The sequence below is a fragment of the Acipenser ruthenus genome, chromosome 1 (assembly GCF_902713425.1).
Source record: "Acipenser ruthenus chromosome 1, fAciRut3.2 maternal haplotype, whole genome shotgun sequence".
Classification (NCBI taxonomy): Eukaryota; Metazoa; Chordata; class Actinopteri; order Acipenseriformes; family Acipenseridae; genus Acipenser; species Acipenser ruthenus.
In genome coordinates, this window is record NC_081189.1 from 40320371 (window position 1) to 40341820 (window position 21450).

A 21450-nucleotide genomic window follows, 5' to 3' on the forward strand; every position below is an offset into this window, starting at 1 on the left:
ACACACATTAATTCTTATGGGATATCAGCAATAACATCTATTCCACAGTAATCGATACACATTTTAAATGTTACCTTGAAATGTTTTTCTTAGAAATCAGGGAACCTGGAAGTCTGTTTTTCTACAGCACGTTTTGTTTTGCATCTTTTAATTATTTATTTTAAAAACACATACAAAAAAAATGATAATATACAGGCTTTGAAATGAAAAGAGAACAGAACAGTTTGGGTTTAGCGATGCAATCATTACTATATTTTTATTATTATTATTATTATTAGTAATAAATAAAGTACAAAATCCACCAAAAGTGAATCTAGGATTTCACACATGACACACTTTTCTAGTTCTTCTTCATCATCATTAATCCGCTATTGCTTTAATATTAATGATAAATATTTCAATTTTTTTCTTCTATAAAATATTCTATGTAGTAAAACATTGCGCGGTTCCAGCAAAACAGCAGTTGCTTGTACAAAGAAAAATAAAATGGGGCAACCTTTCCACTGGCATTGTAGAGGAACACACCATTTTACAATGAGCAGCACCAAGCCAGCATTTGTTATTTAAAACATGAATCTGCAATATATATTTGCTGTTTTAGAATGTATATATTCAGACCTGAGGAAAAAAAACAGAAGTCAGTTCTTGTTTTCCATTTTTACTACTGTGGCTGGAAATCTAACATAGTGGATACAAAGGCAGTGAAAGGCATTATTCAGTATCTGGAAGGGGTAAGTGGCAGTGTGAATGGTTAGTGATCAGGACTCAATTCTACCAAGCTGTACATACTGGGTGCACGGTAAAACAGAATTAGCTATAGGAGGACATGTAATTGGAAATGATACCTTTAAATCATCAGCTGAAAGAATATGGTGCTTTCTAAAGCGTTGTTTTTGGGAGCAATTTAAGATTTCCTGGTGTAGTCAAACAAGCGACCCTTCGAAGACTGTGCCTAAGATATGTCCTGTTTGTGCGCACATTCTGTCTCTCGGCTACTTTGTGTCTCCGTGGCCTAAGGATGGACCTAGCATTCACAGATTAGTAAATAGGTCATCTGATGAAACAAGAGCAAACATTATAAGCAAGGTAGAAATATATCCCCCAAACCTATGAAAATTACTACAAAATACCACTGTACTGCATGTTACCTGGAGTCAGCTGGTTTGCATGTCAAATTGCCTAACATTGCAGACCTGCACCAGGTTTCAGATTTATAATAACTGTGTGTGGGGGGAATACAATAATACTACATTGGAGGGATTGAGTACATGTGAAAATGTGTATTGTAATCTTGGATACAGTACCTAAATTGGATTGCACAAAAAGAAGGCAGGCAAATGTATAAAGCTGAATTTATGCCAGTCCTGTTTTATGAACTTAAATAACAAAAAAATAGAAAGATGCAAAGGCAATATCTTTCATATTCATTTTTTATATAATTCTCTTAAACATGATAAGCAAGTTGTCCTTTACTTAATGAATTACAATGCATTTAGAGAAATTACAACTTTGAACCAGAAGAATAAACCATTGGGATAGTAGAATCCAAAGCTGCAGTTAAGGTAACTATAAATGTAAAAGCTTATTTGCCACTAAAATAAAGAGGCACTTGGAGCTGTTAACTTATGAAAAGTAAAATGTTTTATCTGTTTAACAAGAGATTTAAATAGGTAATGGTAGAACTGGTTCAAAAGATGTATTTCAAAAGATGGCAAAAAAACACAGTTCAAAGGAAAACTACTTACAAAATGCCAGTGGACGGGTAGCCAGTATTAACTAAGAGTGCAAAAACAAAAGAATACATACTAAACCATCTCCACTATATTGCAGTTTGTCCACTAGATCACAGCATACGGAATTAATGAAATTGCATTTTAATGGAATGTATCCAAGATTAACAGCACCACAGTACTACACGTCTGAATCACACACCCTGATCTCTTAAATTGAAAAGAAAAGTGGATTCTTTTTTTTTTTTTTTGCTTTTTTGTTTTTCTGTAAAATACCACCGCATGCAAAGCATTCCCATAAAACAATGTAAAATGAGGTAATATTTTTTTTACATTTTGTGTTATTTCTAAATAAATAAATTATAATTAAAATAGCAACAAACAAAAAAAAAAAACTATAAAAAATGTAATTCGTACCCACAATATCTACAGTTAGTAATAAATTATGATTGTTAAATACTTAAGGCATTTCAACTCACAACACCCTGTAAACTATCAAAAAATCTCATAGAACACTCCACGGAAGCAGAATGCAGTATCCCCATTTCTTTAGACAGTGAAGCCATGAGCACTAGGACACCATTTATTCTCATAATACATGCTTGCTCTGAGGCTGTAACTTGCTAGCAGGCTCTAATCGTTCTACTCTACAAATGCACTGGGGAAAATTCCAATATGTTCAACAATGAATCAATAGAACTCTTATTCCAATTCCAAGCTCTCTGTACACCTGGGATCTGTGGCAGCAAGAAACTAAAAAAGTACTGGTACAAAAAAAAAAGACCACTTTGCTAAAAGGTGATTACGTTTTTACAACAATTTTGGCAGTACTATTGCACAGTATGCTATAGAACTTCTCTTTCAAACAATGACTATGAGAATTCTAGCTAGCTGCTCTGGGCTGTCATGCTGGTGGGGAGATACATGGGCACTGCCAGCAGAACGCCCAAGAATGCTCAGTATGAAAAAAAAAAATTATATTGAAACCCAGCGCTACCTAGCAGCAATGGGGCAAATTATGATTGAACAAACAGAAAGATAAACACATGCATAGATAGGTACATACCCATATATAACAACTGCAGTTGGGTCAGATTGGTATGGAGTGCATTTAGACTGTGTAACTGCACTGTACTGTTCTATACCTACATGTCCTAGCACTATAATCTCACCACTGTAGTTTTAATTCAGTAGAACTGCAATACATTGGATGTTACAAAACAAACAGTCTTGTGTCTTAATTTAATGCACTTTCATTGCAGCAAATTTCAATTGCTTTTTAGACAGATAGATAGACAGATAGATAGATAGATAGATAGATAGATAGATAGATAGATAGACAGATAGATAGATAGATAGATAGATAGATAGATAGATGTTTGGTTTTCAAAAGAATGGCTTATTTTTCCCCTAGCTATATCATGCCCTTTGATATTGATAAACCCGAAATATAACAGGGATACTGCAACTGTCGTAGAATATTCTACAGCGTTGGTCTAGCAACACAGCATAGCAACCACGTGGGGGAGATCTGATACACCAAAATACAAGAGTTTACACACAGTAGCTTATCATTCTCTCCAAACACTGGATGGTTTTTGCAGTCATAAAGAATAAAAAGAAAATGAAGAAGAGCTTGTTGCTCTGTCATATGAAATGTGCTTGTTCTTTAGGCATTTAAGGTATACATCTAAATAGGATCCACCAGCAGCCAATACAATGACAAGATGTAGACAGGATACCCTGTGTCAGTAATGCCATTTCCATTTCTGTTCCCCCACAAAAATCACTTCTCGGATAACAATTTCATGCACAGACACCCATCCTTGTCACATACTAACAAAACCTAAGCCAACATTTAAACATGCATTTTTATTATGGTGCGCCTACAGTGCGAAGATGCACTGTTGTTAACTGTGGTAAGGAGGGAGTAGGCCGATACTGTAGGCCGGCTGTGGGTCTCCACACACCGACTTGGGAAGAGATTTTCTTTCTGTTCAGCAGGAATATGTATTAACTTGTATATTCTGCATTGTACAGGGCACCAAAGCCCCCCACCCAACACCACAAAAAACAAACACCCCCCGAAACAAACGCCCTTGAGGTTTGTTCTTATCCTTCAGTGCAGAGGCATCCATCCTTCAGTAAGATGCCTTGATGTGCCAAGTAACAGTTGCATTGAAGCAGTTCTGGTATAAAAAATACCTGTGCTCACAAGAAGACTACAGACAACCCTTAACACCACTAGACTTAAGCTAATACAATATTTCAGGAAGTAGTCATACTAAATGTGATAGAGGCCCCTAATGCAGTTTGTCAGGGGGCTAAAATGCAAGCCACTTTCCATACAGCTACCAATATGCATTAGGCAAACAAATAATACCCCAGGCAATGTAGAGGTATATGTACAAATCCTTAACAGGTTAAGGACTGCATGCTATGAATTTTAGTACCTTCTTTATGAAATGGCTTTAATAAATATAGTGCTGTGCTTCTCGTGTTATCTGGGAAAACCAGCTCCCGAGATAAGCGAGGCCCCAGCGCTGCTACCTAGATCCTGCCCTCCCGCCTTTTGATTAGTTTGAGTGTGCTTGTCAAGTCGTCTTCTCTCTTGGCTCAGAAGGCAAGGTTGAAAGTGGTGAAGACTTTGAAACATTTGGCAACGTGCCTGAGGAACCAGGGAATGGCAGGAGATCCGGACAGGAGGGAGGGAAGCATCAGCTGTCAGGCGTCAACTGAGTTTCAATGTCCACTCGGCAAATAGGGCACTTCCTACTGGTGGCCAGCCATTGGTCCACACAGCCTTGATGGAAGAGATGCATACAAGGTAACCTCCTGCAAAATGAAAAGTTCAGTTGTTATCCATAGGCTACATCAGAAGCACTCCCCTGGCTGGTTTTACAGACCCTGAGGAGCACTTGCAATGTTGCCTTAGGTAAGGTAGTCTTAGTTTAGTGCTATGCATCTTGCTTTGTCCATGTGAGACTGAAACATAAAAATCAAAATATGATAACGTTAAATGAAAGAATGCACTTTAAAATACAAGTTACTACACTGTACTTACGTTTTAGTTACATTTTTACATGTTCTGTACTTATAACGAGATTATATTAGCTGCAAAATAACTTAAACCCATGTTGCTATTGTTTGGAGTACCATCGTACCATACCATCGTATGTGTGTGCTAAGTGAATGTAGTACAGTACATATCAATAAATGGCAGCTACAGTGTTACTGCTTATAGTTAATATTCCTGTATTTTGAATTGTTTCGAAAACACACATGCATATAAGAAACTATACACTCCACAATTGTTCCAGCATTATTAAAACTTTCCTGTCGTTTACTGATTTCGCCTCCTGTGACCATCACAGTAAAATATTTTTTAACAAGAATAAAGTAGTATATATTTGGTTACATTTAAAAAACAATGGCTGCCAATTCATGTGCATTACAAAAGATTGCTGTTCCACTTGAACTTGAACTTGAAAATTAATTAAATAATAACTACAAAACAGGATTTAGTCTGATGCTTCTCCAATGAAATTCTATTAAAATTCATGTGAATTTGCAGGCTTTTATTTAGGTCACCATCTTTTTTGAAATGTATAGAGTCTAAATGCGTGTGGGACAATTGTGAAGAGGACCACTTCTGACTGGGACAGCATCCCAATCTAGAAACACGACTGATGTATTCCACAGCACTGAAGCTGTGATTTGTGATGTTATCTTTTAATGGCAGAGGCATACGTATGTTAGGAAGCTATTTACCTGACGTCCTCTCCATCTTCCAGCATGGAAAGACAGATTGTGCATTTCTCATCCATGTCTGACTCCTCCTCTTCATACATGGCTAATTTCAATTCATGCGGTTTTCTCTGGAAACAGAATAGACCATCACACTGGGGTTTATCAACAAAGCAGGTCAGGACAAAATCTTCATACTTTAAATTCACACATAATGTGATAACATGATTATTGCTCTGCTGTTTGCATGGTGATGAAGACACTGTCTGAAATGTCTACTTATTTACATGGCCCCTAAAATAATTATGAAATGTTAATTTTACATTAGTACCAAATGCATATTGTAACTGCTGCTGGAATGGTACCTCAGTTGGCTTTCCTTTACCAAAAAAATATTTAAAATAAAATATTCATAATATGGAGCATTAGTCATAAAACAAACTCCAGTTACTCTATCTCCTCTGGTTTACAGAACAAAAAGTTGGGTCAATTTTGGCGTAACATCTCTAGTTCAAGGCTAGAAGAAATATAAGCCATGCTCATGGTTTTGCTTTTTAAATCTCTGAATATTCTGCAGGTTTCTAAGCTGCCTCTTTCTTTTGTTACAGCAGTCTCCGTGTGGAGGAGCACTCTCACTAAGGTGCTTGTCATTTCTAATTCTCTTACCCTCTGAATTATCAGCTTCACATCATTCATTTTTTATTGTTTTGTATACTTTTAGATCATTAGTTTCCTCTTGTTAAAATCAGGGATGGGCAAACTAGTCAAGGAAGCTATTTAAATAGAAAAATCTATACCAAGCATCAAAAGAACCTTATCACTATTATAACACATTTATTTTTGAAAAAAATAAGGTATATACATGATGGACATTGAAGAAATGTTTTTGGTTTCTTTTTAATCACTCGATCATTCATCCTTGATCATGACACGCTTGAGTGACTATGACTGATATGCTCTTAATCACCTAATTAGTGAGACAGTTGATTGGACACGGGATATGGAGTGATTTCAGCTGTTGAATTGCAAGCTTGAATAAAAGCAATAAAGAAAATCACAGAAAACAAACAATATGCCTCGTCTGTCAAGAGAGCAGCGCCTTCATGCAATCGGCATGTTGGAGGCTAGACTAGGGCAGCGTACTGTGTATCACCATCTTGGGTGCTCACAGCCAGCAATTTCAAACCTGGTGAGACGGTATAACCAGACACACTCTGTCAATGACTGCGAGACTGGGAGACCAAGAGTCACAACACGTGCCCAAGATCGATAGATCATTTTGCAGAATTTCTAGCAAAAAAAATGTTGTATTGTTATGTTTTCACAAATTTATTATCGAGTTAAATTGTAAATTGTTTTACACTATTTACAGTATGTCCTACACCTGCTCTCTACATCCATATTCAAATTGTTGGTACGACTTGCCCAATCAAAGTAGCACGGTTATTAACTCTCAGATTGGTCTCTCCTGATCACGCCTGTTTCCCATTCCAAGGACCCCAACAAAAGTAAACATGCTTCCACATGCATGTCATATTTTTATTCAGACGTAAAAGTCCAACTGGTATAAAAAAATATTATTTTCAGTTTTAAAAACTATTTACAAAATAGTTTTCCATTCTTTAAAAATGATTTGAAATAGAAATAGAAATTGTGACTGAAAGTTATATTTAAAATAAAAGCAGAAAATGCAATTTCTACTTTGAAATAGGTATTTTGAAAATAGTAAAATATTTGCCTGCCCATCCCTGGTGGTAATGCAGTGTCTTATGGGAAAAATGTGGTAACATTTGTAAGGGAATTCACAAACGCATCAGTAGCTGTTAAGTCACACTACCAGTAATTAGTTGAAAATAATTTAACAAATGCTCAAAATGACAAAAGGGCACCGGCAAACATTTTCTATTCTAAACTTATTGAGCAAAGGGTAGGACAAAGTAATGGGGTTGCCACCTAACATTAACATAACATTATTATTAACAGCCCATTTACATTATGAGACATAGATTAGGGCTGGAATTCGGAATGAAAAAATAGAAACACTTTCAACAGTTTAAACTAGCAAAGAATTGTTTTGAAAATGGTTCTACTGGTTTAAGAAAATGTACCTTTGCCCTTAAATTCGTCTATTGCAGGTCTTGCAGTAAACTTTGTGTTGTTGCTGTAGTTATGTACATGGATGAGAATGCAGCAGCTGATATCTAGTGTAACTCAAGACTGGGAGAACCAAGACAGGTGGCAATCATACACAGTAAATGCTGTGCAGCATGAACAGCTGTGAATAAGGTTCAGCTGGGTGACTGGTATGCAAAAGAATGCGATGCTCACCTTCTTATATTTGTGTGGGAAGGTATATCTCTCGATAGTGGTCTGGACCGCTCCCCGGTTCACACTTCCCAGCCTGTCTTCTAGCTGCAACAGCTCCTGTAATCAGAACCAGTAGTGATTTATCATGGCCTGTCTCACTGTCAGATAGCAAGTGTACCTCTGCTTTATACCACGAGCCCTGCCACCACTGACAGGGGGAAAGGAGGTTTAAATTACAAGAAGAAACCTGAAACAAGTACAAGGTTGCAAGGGGAAGGAGGCTGGGGCGACGAACATTACCGTCAATGGGAAACAAAGACTTTTACCTATAGGACAGATTCAGTTACAACCAAGATAGGTAAAGATCAAAAGACTAGTCTCTATTTTCTGTTTGGAAAGCATTCTGGTGGTCTTAGTTCAGTTTCACACACCTGACACCTCCAGAACAGTTGTACTAATGGACATTTTTGCAAGAAAGGTGAAGGACTAGATGTGCAAAAGACAACCTTCTCACCCCCTTAGAAGATGATCCCTTCAAGGCAGAGTTGAGGCGCATTGGCCAGGCAGTATAGGAACACTGTTGTTTCCTGTGCTATGCTGGTCTATGAATATTCAGGAGACTTACAAAAATAGGTATATAAAATCCATGTCCATACCATCTAATGAATTAGCATCAGTCCCTTTAAAATACTATTGCTCTTTTATCATTTTGTTTATTTTATTTTAAAGCTACTATGTTTGCTTAACTTTGAAAGTATTAAGATTCCTCAAATGTTCTCTGTGCTGGAGAGTGTCCATTTAGGAGGAAATGTTTAACTTGGAGTCACTCCTGTCACACCTGTCATACAGTTTTAAAACAGGATGGCATAGTATGCGATAAGTGGAGTGCTAATTGGAAAGGGGCTCTCTCTGTCTAGAAAATAAACCGTGGGGTAATCTCATAAAATGAAGGCAATGTAGTATGATTAAAAGCTCAACTGCACATTGATAGGCTTGTGCTATAAATGGTTTTGAAGGATCTACCGCCATTCTTTAAGTGTTCACTACTGTCAATCAATCAATAATGTTTCACAAGCACTAAAGCCATTACAGAATCGTTATTTAGAAAACTACCTCATAACTTTCCCTCACTGCTGAAGCATGTCTTGTAGGGTTGAGTCCTTGCAGGGCTAGCAGGTGCAGTTGTGGATAGGGATAATTCCTGATTTCATGAACAACCTTCAAAGACACAGAAATACATTTTACATACAAATACATTTGCACGTACATTTTTGCAGCCCTTGGGATTCTGCCCCTCTACCTGAAATAAAGTTGCTGTTTTTTTCATTGTATTACAGTCACTGATGTGTGGATGGCAGCAGGTGAGGAGGTGTCATCTCTTCAAGCTTCACTTCACAGGTATTCACAGCTATACCAGTTCATCACACTTTGTATTCCATCACATGTCTCAGTGACAATAAAAAAATAACTGCCAGGCCCATCTTATGAGACAAATCATGTGTTCACATGACACATGTCCCATAGCTTGGGCAAACCTTTTCACAATACATGTTTTATTCGTTTAACATAAGAATTACACATTTAAAACCAAAAATAAGTCTTTAAAATGTAACAAGAACTATGTAAAACCGAATTACAATCAATGACAGGAAATCTTTGGGGGTACAATCACAGTGCAACGGTTGCCTATGTCTGAACTCTCTCTAGCCCAAAATACTAAACATAAATATAACAGGATGACTCTCATGAACTTAAACCTTTCTGTACAGGGATGCTATTTCAGGCATACATCTCTAATTACCAAAGAGAGCTTGAAACACATTGTCTTCTACCAATATAGAGAGTGCATTTGACTGAAAGCCTATAGCAGCTTTTTGTACTCAATCTGAAGAATGCTCCAACAATACAGAAATAAGTAAAACATAATGTGTCCTATTGTCAAAACTTTAAGAACTTCATTTTGGAAGGACTGATTTATAAATATTCTATTAAGTTAAAATGTTTTATTGTTTTTTTAAATAAAAATCAACAAATAAACCCTATTTAAAATAATTGAACATGTTTTCATGAACTGCTTCTCCAGGGATCACCTAAAAATGATGACCAGCAATTCATATGAATTCCAGCAGTACTTCAAAGTAATAATTTGGAATACCGATACAACATATTTTCTAGTGAAGTTTCTAGGTAAACTGGTAACATTAAAATGATGGCCAAATATTGTAGGGATATTGTAGGAATAGTCACATACTATAGCATTCAATTTAAATTCCAATGAATTTTTGGACATTATTGTAACGTCTTACAGAAAGGGTGTGGAGTTATAAGGATAAACAGTATGATGGCAAAAAACCTTTATGGTGAACCTGCGCATTGTAAACCTTTTTACAAAAAGCTTGCAAGTGTTAACAAACATTAGTTCAACGTTATGTAAAGATGTGGCATAGAAGAGGTTTTAAGGGTGAATCAGTAATTGGTTATGAGCTTTTTTATAATGGGTGGGCTCTCCCCTCTTTTGACTTTCGAAAATGTTTTTTAAACAAACACACACACACACGTACAACAGAGCTGCTTACCACTTGTGCTGATGAAGTGTTTCTTGGAAAGTGGTGCATTCTGGGAGTGGCCAAGTAATGCTGATAGTGTTGGGGAAGTTGCCTGACTTGATACTGAGGGTGAGACAATCCTGCATCCACACTGAGGTCCCTGGGCAAAGATTCACCAAGATCAGTATTGTTTTACAAGCACAGATTAACTCAACACCTGAACATTTACTTCTTAATGGATACAATTATATTATATATACTGTAACAGTATTCAGTTATGTTGCTAGACCCCTGATCAGAAAATCTTTTTTAATTTGGTTAATTGCTTTTAGACAAAAACACAAAGGGCTAGATTAGTCAAGGTGTTGTAATTTGCATAAGGTGACCATATGTGTCAGTGTTCACGGGCCAGTTTTGGGCAGTTCAGGCTTTTCAACTCACAACCCAAGGCATTCTGGTACATTTTACCTGTCTCAGGTACCATTCTTTCCTTTAAGAGAAGCAGGACTACCAGAATGCATTGGGTTGTGAGTTGAAAAACCTGAACTGTCCCAAACTGTCCCTGTGAACACAGTGCCATATGGTGACCTTAAATTTGCATCATTTTTTAAGAAACATAAAAATGTTAATGTATAAACTATTTAGAAGGATCTTTTATGGACTCAAAAGTGAGTTTAAATTGTTTGTTGCTGGTTTTGAAAAGAAAATAACAGTTGTATTTTCCTTTCATAGATGTATTTGTAATTCACCAAAATACAGTAGGCTACATAGTTACTGTATGACAATTTATGTTTTTTGTACATATGTAAATAATTAGCAAGAAAAAACAGAAGAGGGAGGCTTTTTTTTACACTATTAAATATCACTTCCCCCAACCCAGCACTTTTATAAATAAAATCCATAATGCATTGCTGGCATGTATGTATATATGTTCCTGATTGAATTTGTACATCATCTGGTGCTTTACATTGAATGCAATTCAGTTTCGCTATTTCTGTACTTGGACATTGCCATTTTGTCCTGAAACCTGACAAAACTGAGCTGCACTTTTCACTCAAAGATCAATTCATCCAGGCCCTGCCTGAAATAGCAATTGCCTTTAAAGAGATTATACTGATGTATAACCCACCAATCAGTGCCTTCCGCCAGGTACCTTGGCTGCTGCCCCATTGGCTGGGGAACATGCAGGTTGGGGGGGTAGTCGTAGCCGGAGCGCAGCCTGTGTAGGTGAATGGGCACTCGGTCCTGAATCCGCCTGCAGAGATCAAACAAAACAACAGTGGTATCTAGCACACTTTTGTATGGTTAATTAGTGGTGGAGATTTGAAGCAACCTTTAACTGTAAACATCAAAAGTCAATAGGGCTGCCAAACCCTAAATGTAATAAATGTAAACATTTATTGTGGTTTTCCATGGTGAAATATACGCATTGTGAGATGCAGTATATGAAACATGGTAAAGTACAGACAAGCATGGTAAATCTCAGGAAACTAAGTATAGTAAAAACCCATTGTAAAGCTGGGAAAACTATAATCATGGCAAAAGCATGTTAAACTGTAAAATGACCAGGTAGATGTACCATGGTAAACTTTTAATAGGGGCTGCTCAGCCTTGTTGTAGTTTTTATTTTCTGTTTAAAAGCAAATGAAGGGTGTGCAAATCTTTTAAAGTTAATGTCTAAACCGTACCACCCCAAGCAATGCATTTTTATAAGACCAGAGATGTAAGTGATGTACACATGTAGATGAGAATTCCTCCGGTGACCCCAGTGGGTCGAGTTAAATGGCTCCACGTGTCTTATTTCTTACTGCCTAATGAGGATCTGATGGAAACTAAAAAACGTGTTTCCATGACATACATATTCATATTCTCTATATACATGTTTCTCAACCTGTAGAAGGATTAAATAGTCTTCAGCTTCCATTATGAAACCACATACATGGTTGAATATCTGAATAGTACACTATATATTATTTTGAGACTGTTTTAGGGTAACTTCAGCATTGTTGGTGAGGGTTCTCACCAGCTGTGTGTCAAACAGCAGGTCCTACCTGGGGTGTGGAAGGATCCTCCTGTGCTGGGCCTCCAGTAGCTGCTGCTGGATGAGGTATTGCTGGTGTAAGGCCTGAGGTAGGAAAGGGGGTCCCGGTACGTCTTGGAACTGCGGAGCTGTCAGGGGTGTCAAGGGCTGATGGAGCTGTGTAGCATGCTGGTGAGCAGACGACAGGTGTGGGTTCATGCCCGTCTGGGTCTGCCCAGGGTGAGGGTGGGTAAACTCTGTCTGCATCTGAGGCTGGGGGCCCAGGTGGAAGTGCCGACAGGAGGTAGCATGGCTGTGCTGATGCCTGTTAAAATGGGCACCTGAAAAGGAACAGATGCAGTTTAGCTGTATTTGTGGTCATAAATATTACGGGCCGGGTTTTCCAGTTGATAAAGGAGATTACTAATGAGCATGGGCAGTTTGGAGTAAATGGAGTCATTAAAGTTATATTATAAAAACTCTACAGGCTTGTAATGCACAGTAGGTGAACTAAAGTGTAGGCAGTTTAAGAACTGTAATTTACTCAAAACTAACCTTGTAACTCACTAGCAAGTCCAACTTTGGAAAGTAACATCCCGTAATCTCTGTGTAAATGTGTGTGTGTTGCGTGGGTTCTGAATTGGGTTTAACATTTCTTGCTAATCTGAGTTGACAGGAATACAGCTTTGGTAAGCTTCAGTGGGTAATGTTGTCAATGTTTGTGTAGGATTTCTGCAAGTTTTTGATACATGTAGTCACAGTTTTTGGGGCAGCTTTTCACCACTGTACCCACTTTCTTACAGTCTATTCTATATGCTGTGCTTTGAAAGTTCCTTGCAACATGAGACTAATCGTAGTTTCCCCACAGCTGCTGCTTAACCTAACCCTAATGCTTCTTCTGTAGATTGCCTGAAACGTTATCAACATTGGATAGCCGAAGAGCCACTTTTCTTTCCCTGAGGCATACCTGTCCCTTTGGCAGTGGAACGTGAAGGGTTAATTCAGAAATGTTCACATACGTAGAACTTGTTGGGAAGAGTTATTTTGTGTGTCGCAAATTACTAGTTCATTGACCCTAGTTACTAAATGGTTGGGACATAATGTAGGCCAGTGGTTAAATGTTTTCCAAAAGATTAGGGATGGCTTGACAAATATTATCACATTCAAAGAACTTATTATCTTTAAAATGAGCTCAACTAACCTTCCAGGTTTTCTTGGTTGGTTTTGTTAAACTCGTAGTTAGAAATGTAGTCACAGTATGGTTTGATGAACTGATGGTTCAGGGACCTTTGTACATGAGACTGCCTGCTTTGCACTGATTAAGCACTGTATTTAAATGCTTTTTATTGTTATGTAGATGTCCTGTTTCAAGGATCAGGCAGAGCATGACTTGACAGAAATGCAAATTTAAAAAGGCAAATCATGTTTTTGGAACTAGAAGAGATAGATATTTGAATTGACGTCAGATGTAGGGTACTATAGTACATGTCTGTCTAGGAGGTCCTTGCAGACTGAGAAAGGTTAGGGCTTTGTGAAAAAAACTTATGGTGCAGTTATCTGTATCTTACCTGTGATGTGGAGGAACAGCAGTCTTCAGTCAATTAGACATCCTTAGTAATTATGTAAAAATGAACAAATGATTTCCTATTGACTTTATTTTGACGGAATACAAATCAAACATCTAATTAAGATATACTCTGTACATGTTAATATTAATTAGTTGAACCCATAAGTAAAAGTATGTCTTATCTTTCAAAGTCTTGCAAGTAAGTGACTTAAGGTAGGGCTAAGTAAAGGTCACGCATGCGTCACGAAGGATTACTGGTTTGCTAATTTGCATACATTTGCGTCAAGTTTTGTATCATTTACGGCACTTCTGACAGGGCACACACATGAAGATGTCAGCGCCTGGAGTGAAAGGAAAGTTCACTTCCAAATGTATTCTATTATTATTATTATTATTATTATTATTATTATTATTATTATTATTATTTATTTCTTAGCAGACGCCCTTATGCAGGGTGACTTACAGTCTAAAGCTCATTCCATTTAGAAAAACATCCTCGATCACACATGTGCCAGCAAAGGAAGTTGGAAATGATCACAACGAGCGATCATATACCGTATTTACAAAAACAGACACACTGGAAAAAAACACCACTTACAGCAGGCAGTTCTCAGAAATCCTGCTACGACGTCAAAACAAAATGTTTTTACTGCATGTAATTCGTTATATCTTCATATTTTTCCAGAAAACATGCTATTTTTTTGTTTTGTTTTCAAAGAACAGATGTATAGAAATGTTTTAAAGCTAGAAATTGAAAGATCACCATTTTCTTTTTTTGTCTGTATGCCATACAAGACTACAAAAAGCAGACGTGTATTATTTTTTGACAATTATTCGTGTTTTTCTTGGATGTGTATGCAAAAACAAAAAAAACAAATGAGATATATCTTTCCAAAAGTCCACAAAACAAAATTCAATGTATAGTCATATTTTTAAATACTGGTTAAGAACACATACTTTAATATGCATTGGTCTTCTTAAAATGCTTTACCCTGGATTTTGACCTTTAGACATTTTAAATAATGATTGGTGAGAAAATGGAAAAAATCTCTTAATTATTTTTAAAGATTCCCTTCAGCCCTATCTTAAATTGAAGTCAAAGAACTGGACGCTTAATGTCATGTATCAGCTCCCTTGACCAATATGAATGGTACCTATGGCCAAAGTTTTGCCTCACCCAATAGAATTAACTCATTTTGCTCCATAAAGTCAAATGAAATCTGTTGAATAATGTTACGTTAACATATTGAATTGCATACCATTTGAAGCTTTCCATATACTTCACGAAAAACTGACAAATTTCTTCCGGTAGACTGTTGCAATATCATTTTGTAGTTTCTGTGAAATGTTAAATAAAAGGTCTAAATCCTAAAATTGTAGGTGATGCAAAACTTTTATCCATAGCTGTATAATTGAATCCCAAAAATGTTACAAGAATTTATATATTTATCATGAACAGGCAACATATTTTAATGAACAAGTTTAATGAATAAAACTCAATTTGTTTTAATGCTGAGACGTGATTTTAGAGAACTTTAAAGAAATTTAGAAAAAAGGGTTTAACTGTTTTGTATGAAACATAGGAATGTTTTCAAATTTATTTTTTCTTATAAAAATTGTTCTGACTTCCGCTTATTTTTCTATGTCAAATCTGATTTGTTTCCCAAGCAAAATCATGTCATGGATAGTGCATAGCCGTTGTAAAAGAAATTCAGCAGATTCTCAGATAGATCACGTTGGGCCTCTCCAATGTTTCTAATTCCTTTGTATGGCCTTTACTGTTAATAGACAAAGCTTTAACATTTCTACAACATAACATCTAAATAAAACTAATTAGACACGTTAACAAAAAAAAAGAAAAAAAAGCATCTTCGGTGTCTGAATGTTTATAATACCATCTGAATGTTAATGCAGATGTTATGATGTGAGTACAACGTACAACAAACTAACACATAATCATCTATTTTGCCCTGGGAGCTCCCAAAAATAAACAAACAATTTTGGCCCTTGTGTCTGCTTCTTTGTTCCTGTTTTTGGCTATTAAAAGTGTTCATACGTGCTTAAACTGCAGCTTTTCTTGTCTCATTCCTGATGCTATCTTGCTACTCCACTTTTATTTGATATTAAAGTGTATTTTTATGACATTCCCAGGCCCATTTCTGCTGTTAAAACAATACAATGAAATGACCCAATTCAGATAAATGTTTAATCAATAAGCAATTAAAATATAATACACTACAAGCATACCTTTAAGGGAGGATGTGTCTAGTTTATTCTCTGCACAACCGAAGGAAACTCATTCTCTAATGTGCTTATTCAGCAGAACCTCACGAAAAGACTTAAATCAAACAATCAATGTCTATTACAGCAAAGTGCTTGCAGGAAATGAACAGATGAGCCCTCAGTGAACATTTGAGCACTTCAGCTGTTCCTGCCTTTTTAATTGACATGGGCCGGTGAGTTCTACAGAAACACTTGAAAAGACTCTGTATTCATTTCTGCTTCAGAAATATCAGAAGCCAAGAGCACTTACTTGGTTAATGCATTAAATATAACTGATCCACAACTATGTACCTTGCTTACTTTTGGTATGGTATTAAAAATCAAGGCATAAAATATATGTATTGTGTGCCTCCTTAGCTAAAACGGGATACATGTTGGTATAAAAACAAAAATTCACAATGCCACCCATTTAGGGGTCCCAACCAAATCCATATTGAAATAAATGGTGTAATACCCTCTCCAATGCTGTCTGTTCTGGAATCTGGCATGAGTTGTAAGTCTTGTCTGTTTAAAATCAAGTATACACAAAACTTATTATGAAAACAAACAGTCAAACTTTTTCTGTTGCCTCTAAATGCATTAATACCTTCATACATTCCTGGGTCAGCAACACAAACATAATGTAGCTTATCATATTATAGTGAATTAAGAAAAAAAATACAAAAACATTATAACCTGCAGTGGGCCTACATTTTTTTGCAAACTTTTTTTTTTTTAAATCAAAATCACGTATTACATTTGCCCCCCTCACCCCCTACCAAAAATAAATAAATAAGCAAAAGATCTACTTGCAATTACCTATTATTTGGATGAGATGTAAAACAGGTCCTATTGTAAGTGACTCTGCGGCAGCAGCTGATGCATAGTTCACCCCCTAGTCTCAGCAAGTCATTTTGGATAAAAACGTCTGCTAAATCACCAATTAATAATAATAAAATATATCTAGCCTATAGCCTACCCACAACAAAAAAAGAATTGAAGCACACTGTGAAATTTAATCACCCCTCACTTTCCTTGTCAACAGCTGCTTTTTCATGGAAGTGATAGCAAGGAATTACTTTGTACCTGCTCCGTGCTGTCATCTAATCTAGCAATATGTTAATCGATATGGTGTACTATTCTAAAATACTAATGGTTAGATACATGGGCATATTGTACATTTCCATGGGTGATGTGTAAAAGTAACAGTGATGTTATAAGTAGAGCCCTGCATTTTTCACGACTTGGTTTTTTAACCTGTAATTTAGTCCTACAGGCACAAGATGTCAATATAGCCTCCACAGTAACCCACGTAATGAGCAATCAATAGGCAAGAGGCCGCAGGCCGAGTCCCTTCAACCACCCAGGAAGTGCAGTAAGAAATGTCTTACCGCACACCCTGGAGTGGGTTAATTCGCTTATAAATAGTCCCTGAAAACTGTTTGATTGTAACATATATTTTGTACTTTTTTTATTTGCCATAAACATTGCCATTTACAGTAACATTTTTGAGATGAAATGGCATTTGCGAATTGAAATCAGACTGATTTCCCACATCTGAGGGAGGATTCATGGAACAGCCAAACTACTGCACTGGCACTCGAGGGAGGGGCTCCCAAGTGTTTGTTTTTTTTGTTTGTTTTTTTCTAGGAAATTATCCTACTCAGATTTTGCGCTCTTCAAGAGAAGCTGACCAATAATTTCTGAGGCTGTTTTCATATCGGTGCCGGTAAGGCGTGATTTCCCTAGATTGTAAACCAGCATTAGATGATATGATGAGATGACATCCGTGTCAGTTTGCACAGTGCCGCAGTCCTTCCCGTCCGCGGCGAGCACAATAGAATTCTATACTGAAACCGACCTTGTTTAAAAGCCCAACGGTTGTGTCAAAAGAGAGCAGAAGAGATTTTAATTTTGTTTTAAATATGTTCCTGAATTCGGAGGGTAGTGGTGAGATGTAACTGTTGTGTCAAATTTAAACATTGCTTACTCACTAGTCAGTTTTATAAGGCGATACTTAGTTTAATAAGTAGATGCCGCTGCTGCATATACTGTATATTACATGCTGAGTAAGACTTGCATGGTGATTTCTCAGATGGCTTTTGAATAGTGTTACTGCTACTGCTTGCCTCAGAGTTTTCTTTGTTCTGTTCTCTGACTAAATAAATACCACAGTATATTTGCCAGTTTTTCTGTAATTCTGACAGAGATGAAAAAAAAAACAGATTGCTGAGTGATTTAAATGCTGTTTCAGTTGTAACAGAAACACTGTTTAGATAATTGTTACTATTAAGGCGTATTAATATTAATAGATCAGGTAAGTAAGTTGGTCTATGATGTCATATCCGTGCGGTAAGATAATTATTACCGCACAGTCATGTGATCTTGTTCAGCCAATCACAGCACTTAATTTATCTAAACCATTTTATAATGACATTTATTTAACTCTTACATCCCTGCGAATACGTATAACAGGATTTTAAAAGGATTTTAATTTACAGTACAGTACACCTTTACACAAATCATTTTGGAAAAAAATTAATTACATTTTCTTGCATCTAGATCTCACCAGGCAGAAATATATACTTCTGTTTTTTTAATAGATTTCCCGTTTCTGGCACTGATCCCTGAACAGTATAGATACTATAACTAAATATCTCAGTTCTTGTGCATTATATTTTGCTATTAAACTTAAGCATGGTCAGTTGGTTAACCAGGTGTAGTGTTTGAAATGAATTGCAATCTGATGGGTGTTTTCCTACTGTCAAACAGAGGTATATTTACCATTAATTATACATTCTTTTTTTGAAACTCAAACTGGAAACAGACAATCAATTTATCTAAAAGTTAAAAAAAACAATTCACGATAAACAAGACAAAAGTCCACCTCAAAGTTGCAGAAGTAATAAAATGTACACGACCCAATGTATTGCATATGATAAATATTGTTATTCTATTTCCTTAATGGTGGAAAAATATGTTACATTATATGAAAAATGATGTAAAAGACTGTAAAATATGATAAATTCAATTTAAAAAGATGTAAAAGACCGAAAACAGCATAACGAACCAGATTTGAATGGGCGCTTCCCTGCTTTCTTAGTGGAAGTGTCATTAGTCTTAAATTCAAGGGCTTCTTAAATTCGAAGGAATACAATATTCTTTTGATCAGTTTCGCTGAAGTGGCTATATGGACATCTGGAGGTTTAGGACTAAATTGCAGATTAAAAAAACAAGTCATGAAAAATGCAGGGCCCTTGTTATAAGCCATATTGAGCTCTTTAAGAAGCACAGCTGTATGCAGTTCATACCCCCATTGAACAGCCTCTTGAGTGGCTATTTCGTTTGTCACATCAGATGTTTTTCAAAAAGTATGGGGATGTTGTATTCAGTGCCTGTACTCAGTGTGGTAAGCACCCAAGCTATGTCTTAATTTGTCTAATCAAAAAAAGACCAGGGCTTGAAGATATTCAAACTGGTCTCCTGTGAGATTTTGGAAGAAATATCTAAGCTAACCATTGACTCATCCCAGGCCAGCTGTCTTGAAATAGGAACATTTAAACAGCCATGAGAAAAATCAATGGAGAAGCCTTTATTAGTACCTAAGTCATAACAGACTAAATATCAGACTTGTAGGACTCGAGCCAAGGACTTAGACTCGAGTCGCATTTTTCGTGACTCTGACTCGACTCGGACACGACCTTGTGTGACTCAGACTCGGACTCAGACTCGAACATGCAGACTCCGTGACTCAGAGATATTAACAATGAGTCCTTGTTTATTTTCTATTACACAAATAATATTACAGTTACTAGGAAACTGTGCACAATAACCCCCCCCCCAACAAAACATTATCCAATCACTGGTTAGCCCTGTTGTCTTTGCAGCCAATCATAGTAAGAATAAGAAATTGGAAGCGAGTTGTAGCGTAAACATACCCCACACAAATCCAACTGCATCCATCGCAGACCAAGTTTTTTTGTCTCTTTTGCATTAGGTTTTATAAGGAATAAATAATGTCAGCATGGTAAACAAGTATAATTATTTGGCTTTTAACAAGCCTTTCTCTTTACTTCTTTAAACCGTACTTTAAAGGTTTTTAAGCATGTAGAAATACATTTCTAAAACTGCATTCTTGAAAAATACGTAATTTGATTTTGCTGAGTTCCTTGAATCTCTGGATTAAAATGTATTTCTTTGCACTGAAAACAATAGAACATTGTTCACCTTTTGAGTTTATTGAAAACAAAAATTAATGAAAAAAGAATGATCATATCAGTTATAATCATACTTTTAGAGCTTCTTAATTCATACCAGAAATTGTGATTAAATATTCTGTGTTTTGCTTCTAATCTCCACTCATTCCTAGCAAACACCATCACTGTTTGAAAGCAGCGTCAATTAATTCACCTAGCATATTCAGTGTAAAACTAGGTACTAAAGTCTCAAATCGAAAATTGCCTACTGTCAAACAGGCCGATATATCAGACTGATATGACAGAAGGACTGATTTCCCCAAATGAAAATAATTTATGGATACGGGAGAAACACATTAACAATACGCTGTGCCGCGCCAACCTAGAAATCTATCTGTATGATAACATAACGTTTCTGTTTTGCAAAACAAATGATAAAAATAATACTACATTTACTATTTAAGAACACAGTATATATACAGTTCCAGCAATGTCTAAATCAGATTGGCAGATTTTACCCAAACTGAAGTCAAAGTAGATGCTATAGTCAGGGGTGAAAGTAACTTTAATTTCTTACTGGTGTAAGAAAGCAGGTAAACGCCCATTCAAATCTGGTACGTTATGCAGTTTTCTGTCTTTTAAATGTTTTTTAATTGCATTTGTCATATTTTCCAGTCTTATATGTTGTTTTTAATGTCATTTATCATATTTTTCCACCATCATGAAAATAGTATGCAAATATTTATTATATGCAATACATTGGGTCTTATAATTTTTTATTTTTTTTTTTACTTGTACAGCTTTGTGGTGGACTTCTCGTGAATTGTTTTTTCTTTTTAGAGAAAATGATTGTGTGTTTCCAGTTTAAGTTTGCAAAAAAAGAATGTATAATTAATGGTAAATGTACCTCTTTTTGAAAATAGGAAAACACCCATCAGATTGCAATCGATTGCACATGTACCAAAATCTGACAGTGTACCCCTTTCTGACATTACACAGTCATTTTGGTATGCCTGAAAATGGATTTGAGTTTGTTTCAAGGACTCGACAATCGAAGTCAAGGACTTGTGACTTG

At 36.3% G+C, this 21450-nt stretch overlaps 1 protein-coding gene across 2 annotated transcripts in view; it reads right to left on the minus strand.

Annotated features, from left to right (window-relative positions):
- Nucleotides 1-229: 229 nt before the first annotated feature.
- The window catches only part of LOC117420882 (E3 ubiquitin-protein ligase ARK2C-like), a 30870-nt gene continuing 9649 nt past the window's right edge, over nt 230-21450 (minus strand). The window contains exons 2-8 of one of the 2 annotated variants that reach the window (XM_034034603.3): nt 12382-12691; nt 11484-11585; nt 10361-10490; nt 8898-9002; nt 7806-7901; nt 5502-5608; nt 230-4565 (exon numbers count right to left, since the gene is read on the minus strand). In XM_034034603.3, coding sequence (XP_033890494.3) covers nt 4448-4565; nt 5502-5608; nt 7806-7901; nt 8898-9002; nt 10361-10490; nt 11484-11585; nt 12382-12691 — 968 coding nt within the window. In that variant the 3' untranslated portion in view covers nt 230-4447. Of the gene's footprint in view, nt 4566-5501; nt 5609-7805; nt 7902-8897; nt 9003-10360; nt 10491-11459; nt 11586-12381; nt 12692-21450 lie in introns of both variants that reach the window. The other variant, XM_034034602.3, reaches the window with a different exon arrangement.